The sequence below is a fragment of the Alosa sapidissima genome, chromosome 2, assembly GCF_018492685.1.
Source record: "Alosa sapidissima isolate fAloSap1 chromosome 2, fAloSap1.pri, whole genome shotgun sequence".
Classification (NCBI taxonomy): domain Eukaryota; kingdom Metazoa; phylum Chordata; class Actinopteri; order Clupeiformes; family Clupeidae; genus Alosa; species Alosa sapidissima.
The window spans coordinates 34,584,841-34,594,840 of NC_055958.1; the positions used below are offsets into that span (position 1 = coordinate 34,584,841).

General features: G+C 41.4%; 1 protein-coding gene across 1 annotated transcript in view; it reads right to left on the bottom strand.

The window, feature by feature from the left end:
- Positions 1-2,848: 2,848 nt before the first annotated feature.
- The window catches only part of LOC121693346 (MAGUK p55 subfamily member 4-like), a 20,595-nt gene continuing 13,443 nt past the window's right edge, over positions 2,849-10,000 (bottom strand). Inside the window, exons 13-22 of the mRNA XM_042072712.1 lie at positions 9,899-9,946; positions 9,262-9,282; positions 8,923-8,937; positions 8,705-8,746; positions 8,383-8,556; positions 7,867-7,947; positions 7,534-7,627; positions 6,942-7,050; positions 4,831-4,965; positions 2,849-3,115 (exon numbers count right to left, since the gene is read on the bottom strand). Of these exons, the coding sequence (XP_041928646.1) occupies positions 2,927-3,115; positions 4,831-4,965; positions 6,942-7,050; positions 7,534-7,627; positions 7,867-7,947; positions 8,383-8,556; positions 8,705-8,746; positions 8,923-8,937; positions 9,262-9,282; positions 9,899-9,946 (908 nt within the window). The 3' untranslated portion in view covers positions 2,849-2,926. The remainder of the gene's footprint in view (positions 3,116-4,830; positions 4,966-6,941; positions 7,051-7,533; positions 7,628-7,866; positions 7,948-8,382; positions 8,557-8,704; positions 8,747-8,922; positions 8,938-9,261; positions 9,283-9,898; positions 9,947-10,000) is intronic.

Sequence of the window (10,000 nt, forward strand, 5' to 3'; positions counted from 1 at the left end):
CTGTCACAATATATATGGGTAACAATATGAATTATAATAATTTTCTGAGGGTTTATTTAGCTGGGGTCAAATTGACCCCAAGGATAAAGAGTGTCGGTAAGATTTGAGGATAACACAAGGGTTAACATACTGAAGCTATTCTACCAGAATTCCCCCTATGTGCGCTTTGTATCCCAATGTTTCTGTTTGCTGCCCTGTGTCTCATTTTGTTAGCCTAGAAATCTAGACGCACCCTAGCGGCGGCAAGTTCATTTGCTCAGCCTGTACGTCTAGTATCAAACCATAGGGATTTCTATTGGCTGACGCCGTGGACGTCATCCAATCACAGCGCTCTATTTTGTTAGAGAGTCTTAAGGCAGGCTTAACAGAAAGACGACAGTCCTGCGACGGTAGCAACAAGGAAGGTGGCTATGGCGAACGAAGAGCGGTTGTTTGAATCGGCGTTGGCGTCAACTGTAGAGGAGTTGGACTTGTGCTTTTCTTTGAAAGTTGAGCAACACAATGCACTTAAGTCATTCCTTTCGAAGAAGGAAGTATTTGCCGTTTTGCCGACCGGATACGGTAAAAGTTGACTTCCCCGTTCACTGTTTTCATCGCTCTGGCCACGTCATCCTGCTCTTTGTTCTGATTGGTCGTAGCGCTGGCCTATTGCATGCCTAGGCAGTTTGAAAGACAATTCTCTGCCCGCCCCTTGGATTAAGCGAGGTGAATGGTTCGATTCCAGACTATACATTTCAATGATATAGGATGGCCTGCCAGGCTATCATTTTGTTGCACTGTGTCTAATGCTGCCTTAATCTAGGCCTTTTGAAGAAACCAAAGTCGGCCTTGAAGCTGCAAGATAACGCGTACACAGGGCGAGCTCTACTCATAACAACCAGTAGGAGAGTACAGGGGGGCGAACGATATTTAACCCATGCACAATGTATGACCTGTGATCACTCTATACTGTACACCCCTGAACTTTCCGTAAACTTAAGGTGAAAAGTTCGTTCGGGGTAGTGTTGTGTCAGCATTTTGGAGGGGTATAAATAAGAGAGTTCTTCCTTTGTTCGGGAGTGCGATCGTGCGATCCACTCAGGCTTTGCGCTATGTAGTCATTAAAGGAATTTTTGCACGGAACTCTGCCGGACTTTTGCGCCTTCTTTTTGGGACAAGTTTTTGACTTAATAATGGTGTATTTTTGTTACGTTGTAGGCAAGATGTTTGGACTTAATTTCTGGCCCGAGTCTGAATATCTGCCACGACATAATACAATTCTTAAACAAATGATCAAGGTGCACAAAAGATACTGGGGAAATCATCAATGATTGTCCTTAAGGTGACAAGTATCAAAAGAGTGGGGCTTACAGAGTTTTCAATCCACTGACTGCACCTTAAATACTGGGAAGTGGGAGATGGTATAACAAAGCAATTTGTTTTTTATTTCCAATGTAGAAAATCAACAACACTGGGTTGAATCCAACATTTTTTTTTTATTTCAGTGCCATGCATTCAAATAACAATCTATATAAAAAGTACAAAATACAAAATATAAAGTCCTTTCTCTGGTTGTGAGTACCTGTAAATAATGCTAGAGTCCATTGGTGGTCTACACCAGTCCCTTAGAGATGGTACTAGTATAGGCTGCATTGGGAGTTAGCCCCCCCCCCCCCACCCCTTCTACCATTGACAGCAGTCACATTGTTGTTTGGATAAATCGATTTAACTGTCAGGGCTCCAAAGTCTGACAAAATGTAAACTATGTTTTTTGGTTTACACAAAAAAAGGAAATTAAAAGAAGGCTTTTTGATTCAAACAAAACCTCAGCTTTACATGTCTATGTGGCATAAGAATACAATAAAGCAAAAACAAATAAAACATTGTCTATATTTTAACATAAAAAAAACAAACTATTTAACGTTACAACATTTTGGACATCAAAAAGTGGGATCACAAAAGACAATGTGTATATAGTTTTAAGTCAGTGTTCCTATCATAGTGAAATTGTTGCTCTTACTAAGAATAGCAAATAATCCCTCATGGTGCTGTACTAAGTAAGTACTCGGTACTGAACCAAAGGAAAATAAAGAAAGTGAACATAGAGTAGACCTTGAGCAGGAGTAGGTGTTCACCTGAGGCTAGAATGAGGTGTTGTGAGAGGTTGTGAAAGGTTAGACGTTTGATATGAAGAGCTTCTATATAGGATTGGCAATATAAAAATAAATAAACAAGCAACAACGACAACAAATGCCATACACACAATAGTTCTGATTGGCACTTGTTTCTGTGCTTAAATTAGGCCTTGTGTTTGGGCTATTTATATCATTAAGGAAATATTAAGGAAAGAAAAGTATTTTTCCTTCATTGAAAACATTATACCCAGTGTCTTGAATCCTCATTTCAACTTGTTATTTCCTTCAGCATATCTTCATGATTGTAAAATCCTCTTCCTCCGATTCTCTGTGATCCCCTCTCCTCCACTGGTCTGAAATACCTTTTACCATTCAGGGTTCTGATCCCACCCACACACACACACACACACACACACACACACACACACACACACACACACACAGACACAGACACGCATGCATACATGCATGCAGGCACACACCCACCCGCACACACGCACATGGACACACACGTGTAGGTGTGTGTTTGTTGGCATACCTAAGTGTGTATATGTCTTGGTATTGTGTGTATTTTTACTTTTCCCTTGCCTGCTGTTCCACCTCTCTGTATGGCTGCATCTCATGTGAGCATATGAGAGTGTATCTGAGTGTGTGTGTGTGTGTGTGTGTGTGTGTGTGTGTGTGTGTGTGTGTGTGTGTGTGTGTGTGTGTGTGTGTGTGTGTGTGATTGCGATTGCATGTGTGCATGTGTACGTGCCGTGCGTGCGTGTGTGCGTGCGTGGATTAGGGTTCGTCAGGTAGTGTCCAGGCCGTTAGGGTTCGTCAGGTAGTGTCCAGGCTGTAGGAACCCACTGTTGGTCCTCCTGAGCATGCTGGATCAGGTTGAAGAGCTGGAGGCAGGTCTCTCGCAGGTCCTCGTTCACCAGCACACGGTCAAAGTAGTGACCGTACAGCGTCTCCAAACGCCCCGATGTCTGCTCCATCTCACGGAAGTCCTCATCCTACACATTACACAAACACGACACATTCACATATGTTCACACAAGTGGCAGACCGTCAGGGCCTTCAAGGCCTTCTCTGAAGGCCTAACTATTTTGAAACGAATTAAAAATAATAGTGTCTTTAATAACATTGTACTTTAGCATTTATTATTTGCTTCTGCGTTTCCTTCCCCGATCGTTCTTGACTACTAATATCCTACCGTTGTACGATATGTGATTTGATTGACATCAGGCCGCATCAGGCCTTCACAAGGAATCACTGCGTTTTCGGTACCTAAGCAACCATTAGAAATCATATGTTTGGATTTGGGTTGATTGATGGCTACATCTGACTGATTAGCCAATCAAATCGACCTGTTATGGCGAGGTAGGCAGGTCTGGCTGCAGTCGGGCCTGCAATGTTCAAAAAGAATACCCGGAACCGCTCATCACGAATTTGGACGCTGTCTTTTTGACGTGAGGAACGGAGGAACTTCGTGAGCATCTTCTCTCAGTCAGACTGACTGACATTCACTGGAAAAGTACATGTCACACTGACATGGCTATGGTTATAGTTATAAACAGTAAATTGACCGTTTTTGTTTAAAAAATATATATTGATAAGCCTTCATTAAGCAAAATAATATAGGCTAATGTAACGTTACAGTGTCAGCAGGACTACATGTTAGCAGGATGCACATAACGTCAGCTTGCTCTGCACGTAGCTGAGCCTATGCAGGAATTGGTAAGTTTTGTTTCATGTTTATTTGATAACATAGACTTGTAATAGATGCTTGTTATCTGGCCCTTTTCTATATAAAAAGTGTTTTTGTGCTGCTTGCAGACTGCAGTGTCTGCTTGGTTACTACTAGATTGTATGCTAGCTTGAAGTTGTGTTTGAGTTGGTGGTTTGGTGAAGATGTCTGGATCGGCATCTATGTAAAAACTGTCATTTGTCTTTGGTTCTGTGCACTGTGTACTGTACATGTGAATATGGGTGGTAAATATATGGATGATCTGTTAACCAATACGCAATCGGAGCATTGATTGTTTATGTAACGAAGATTCTAGTGCTACACAGACTCGCGTAAGAGAGAGAAAGATTTTCCCCCCTATTATTAGTTTTGTCAAAAAATAGTCATCATTGAAGGCCTAACCACTGAACGCACGGTCCGCCACTGCTTAACACAGACATAGATCTCATACACGACACTTCCCACAGCCGAATAGATCACATGAAGGACACATTCACTTCAACCACAGCCATATACTGTAGATAACATACACAACACATTCCACAGCTGTATAGATCACATACAGGACACATGCAGAACACGTTCACTTTATCTACAGTCCTTTACAGTAGATCACATTCACACAGTTAGCAGATGTATCCATGTGATCCTATAGATAGATTCTACCACATTCACACTGTGTGGCTGGAACGCATTATACTGTACTATGTCACCAAGCGTTGGATTGTTCACCCACTAATAGGGAACGTGAGCTGGGTTTAGACCGTCGTGAGACAGGTTAGTTTAACCCTACTAATGATGTGTTTTAGTTGTATTAGTTGTTTAATTGTATTAGTTGTTGTTTATTTGGTGTATTGGGTAGGAGCATGATTTTGGTCGGTTTTAGACACATGTGGTACTGGCAATAGACAGAAAGGGGGATTCCTCCATTGTGTGACTTTAGCTGCTGTGCCCACTGGCCCCCTGGCACTGCCGCCTCACCCTGAAGCTGCGCTCCATCTGGTAGAGGGTGAAGATCTTGGCGCTCCTCCTCGTCTGTCTCAGGCGCTCAAGACTAGGAGGCCGGACGAAGATGATGAAGGGCTGCAACCGCTTGGTCCTGATGGACGGGATACTCTGAGGAACGATATGTCACAAGTATAAGTAGATAAGTATATAGACCCTTTCAACAATAACAACAAAAACAATGCTTGAACGTTCTATTTGGTTCCCAATCTACTTTCTCTGCATTAAGGTAACATATGGAATGTTAAAACGGAAGCCTTGTGGGGCCAACTATGATTGGTTTACAATGTGATGTCTGTATGATTACAATATGTCAACGTGGCCCCGGCCGTGGCGCAACTGGCTGGGGCACCTGCACCGTACACCGGCGACCCGGGTTCGATTCCCGCCCCGTGGTCCTTTCCGGATCCCACCCCGACTCTCTCTCCCACTAGCTTCCTGTCATTCTCCACTATCTTATCTGATTAAAGGCATAAAAAAGCCCAAAAACAATATGTCAACGTAGTCCTAATATACTGGATACTCTGCAGAATATGGAACAATAAAGAAGTGAGTAAACTTTTATCCAGATATATCTGTGCAAGGAATAAACCCAGAGTAAGATATAAAACTCTCCAGTTGGCAAAAGAGAGAGGAGGGCTTGCTCTCGGTGTTTGCGAGACTATTATAGGGCTGCTCAACTTAGGACACTGGTTGGGTGGTGTGAACACAGTTATAGGTCGAGGTGGAAGGATATAGAATGTTCAATGGAGGAGAAATGTCCAATCAACATGTTGATAGATGATCCTTCATTGGTTAACCAACTCTCTGATCCAGGTAACACTTGGATACACGGCTCCCTCAAGAAATGGCACAATATAATTAAAAACACCACTTGAAGGGAGGGCTGGGACTTGTAAGTGGTTTGCCTATGACACTGACTTCACCCCTATTTATGACAGGAGATTTGTTGAATGGACAGACAAAGGTCTTACACCATAATAGTCTATTGCATCAAGATCTTGTCTTGAGCTTTCAGGAGTTGAAAGACAGATTTGGATCGCAGAATCAAGCTAATTTTAGATATTTACAAATCAGGGAAATTTATTTCCAAGACATTTTCGAAAGAAGATACGGTGGTGGGTAGAGACCTCATTGACATTTTTCAAAAGGCCTACGAAGATGTAGCATACCAACAAATTATCTCTAAATTATATGCAGCTCTTCAGGCCCCATCAGGTGATCATGCATTAAAGCCAGATGGGTCTTTTTTGATGTTGTCTTTTGTTTTTCTCCTTTACTGTATAAGCGTATATATTGTGACCAAGAACAACTTTGGTTATGCATGACTAACTTGAGAACTCACAATAAAAAGTAATTATAAAAATAAAAAAAGTGAAAAGTGATTCCATACATGACTAATCATAAACATACTTATTAAACCAGTTGCATTTGAAAATGGATTCTGGTGATGCTGTGGTATCATTACGCGTCTCAAGGATCCTGCCAAGTAATACAAATATGTCTCATCCTAACAAGATGATAAAAGGCTCACATAAATTCTAAAGGTACACTAAAATGAACTATTATTCCTCAGAAAAAAGAGATCAAAGGTGAAACACCATCAATCATGATAACACTCTTAAATGAGCAACAAGGAACGGAGGATTACAGAAAATTCCTCTGGATGACAGATGATGGTTTGCACTGTCAGAGCTCTCCTGCCAAAACCCTTTTTACGTCTCAAAGAAATAATGAGGTGAGGTGAAGAGAAGCTTTTCAGGACATTGCAAGGTAATTGCATCAGTGCGTCCTTACTTTCTCAGAAATCTCAAACAGTAGAGTACATCTCAAACAGTAGAGTACATCTTCAACCTTAGACACAGTCTGTTGATGATTAAGTTCATGGCAGTGTGGGGTACGCTTGGTGCATTTTAAAAACAGTTCATATGAGGTCAGTGACACATAGAAACGTGGCATTGTACGGATACGCACACACACATACACGCACGCGGACAGGCACATGCACACGCACACGCACACTCACACACACACACACACACACACAAATCAACTGCTAAGGAGTGACTAAACCTTAATGAACTTACATGTGGCTCGATGTCGATGACACACACTTTCCCGCTGTCAATCACCTCCTTGATGGCGTCCACACTGGTACCATAGAAATGACCTTTGTACTCTCCGTACTCCAGAAACCTTGGAGAGCAGTCAAGATGTCAGTGCCCATGGGGTTCAAGTCCAACTCTGAGACCATTTCCTGAACCCCCTCCCTCATCCTAGCAATATTATAAATAAATGGGCATTGAATAAACAAAGTTGGGATACTCAAGGAAGCAGTAAAGCAAATAACCAGATATACACCACTTCTGCGTAGAAATATTTGTATTAATGTATTTTGGCAAGTAAATTTTAAACTGCTACAACAAAATTCTCTGATATTCCATGACTTTGACCCAAACATGATGAAGTTCCCTGACATGTCTGGAATAGACTTTCCAATATTCCATGATATTCCAGAAATTCCATGACCCATGGGAACCCTGCTCAAAACATATATTTAGGTGTGTGTCTCTCTCTGTGTCTGTGTGTCTGTGTGTGTGTGTGTGTGTGTGTGTGTGTGTGTGTGTGTGTGTAAAATAATGTTAGTATTTAAATACGGAGGGGTGGGGGGTGTTGCACCTGTGGTTGCAGGCCATGTACTCAAACAGCTCCCTGCTGATGAAGTGATACTCTCTCCCAGCCTCTTCTGACCGCTTCAGGGGTCGAGTTGTGTCTGACACAAAGACACACACACACACACACACACACACACACACACACACATAACAAAACTCAAGTAAAGAAATATGACTTTTGTTCTCCTGCACCTTAATTTGGTTGTGTGCTCATTCCCAGACTAAATATGTGATATTGTATACAAAACATGGAAGTGAATGACAAGACACAAAGATAAACAGACAGACAGAGAGACAGACAGACAGGCAGTGTATAAAAGTAGTATAAGACACATACGAGGAACAGCCCCTTGAAACTTCATGGGGTTGATTTTGATGATCCGTTTACGCAGCTCATTCACTCCTACTCCAGATGGACCTACACACACACACACACACACACACACACACACACACACACACACACACACACACACACACAAAGCCTCACTCACAATGCATGCCAAAATAGTCTAATCCAGCTGCAGCCTCCCAAGATTTAATACATAAATATTTTATAAATAATAATAATCTCACAGCTAACACCATAAGACATTTCAAAATAAATTATATTTTAGCAATACAAAACCTTACGTCATCATACTGAACAACATAACATAACACAACACAACACAACACAAAGCAAACATTAAAAAGTGCACTTGTGCTTAATATTAGAACACAAACAAACACAAACAAGGTGCTTTGCATCTTTGCCTTCGTTCATGAAAATAAATGTTTCCTTTTGATATGAACTAATCAAGAAAATAAGTGCTGTGATTGGTATATTGTTATCATTGAGGTTTGTTCTGACCTATCAGGGCAATGAGGCGGGGTGGGTCTTCGGGGTTCCTCTGAAAGGTGACCACCTCTTCGTAGGGATTGGCTAGCGAGCCATGGCTGTTAGTAGGGCAACATGAGTGACACGACTGACGCCGCTTGCTCTGAGTCCTCCGCCTCCACAAGCGAATGCTGCGCCGGAACCCAGCTAATCAATCAATCAATCAATCAATCAATCAATCAATCAATCAATCAATCAATCAATCAATCAGATCAACTTTGCAGCAATTCCTATGAATAGACCATGGAGTCAATGTCTAATATGCAGTAATATGATAAATAATATATTAGCTCACCTATGTAAATACCATCCCTTGTGTAGTCATTCTCAGCCTCCTCTGTGAAAGAAATAGTTTGTTAAAGGTGGGTGTGTTACAGGTAAGCATATTAAACATTAACCACATACACCCACACGTGCGCACACACACACACACACACACACACACACACACACACACACACACACACACACACACACACACACACACACACACAATGTTTGGGTGATGCATACCTTCTGAGAGCTCGTCTGAAGTTATAGATAAGAAAGACAGAGAGAGAGAGTAGATAAGAAAGGGAGAGAGAGTACATAAACAACAATGACATTTTTTATAATGTTCTGCAGAATTATAACACCTCCTTATATCATGTTTTTCTTGATCAACTGCTTTTGAAACTCAAATATGACACTCCCAGCCCTGATGAAACTCTATTCCAAAATTGATGTGACTGTTAATCCCAGATTTCCCCTCATCTGTCTGCCCCAAACACAAGGTGAGCCCATGAATTGTGTTATAATCCCAACAAACACACAACAGCTCCACTGATACGACACCTCCACACACTTACCTACCAGTTTCAACAGCGTCCTCATCTGTGCAGAGGGAAGAGACAGAGCTTTAGCCAACCGCACTTAACAGCACAACACCGGGTGGGCGCATGGCCGTTTGTATTTGAAGAGTTCAGATGCAAAAACGGTTAAATCCATCTCCACATATGTACAAAATTACTTTTTATGGTCGATTCTTGGTCAATTTTCTATCTACCAACTACTGCCATTTGGTTGTTTTTTTTTTACTAAAAATGAATCAAATCCACACAAACAACAACTCAACAACAGTTTGACGGACATTGATTTGAAGATATATAAATATATTTCTGTAAATCCATCAAATATAGACTTAACTGCTTTTGCATCTGAACCTTTCATTCACATTCTGACTGGATACTGACTTGGATTATTTAATGACTTTGAAATGAAAACTTGAATGCCCCGGGGAGGCGATTAGTGTTCCAGCCCAGAAAAGCAGACCCATGTCTGGGCAGCTGTGTTTATTTACAGTAATGAGTCATGTTGACAAGAACGTATCTAGGAAGCCTGCAAGAGCTGCACTCTAAAACATCTCCTGAAAGTCTGTAAATATGATGAAATGTTTATGCACTATGTAATATATGTATTTAACAACATGACCTATTTAGACGATCCTCACCTGTGTCGTCAAACTTGAGATCAATGACCCCTAAGTCGTCGTCATCGTCTATAAACAGACAAACAGACAGATACTAAATTTAATTTATTCCACAATAAATAC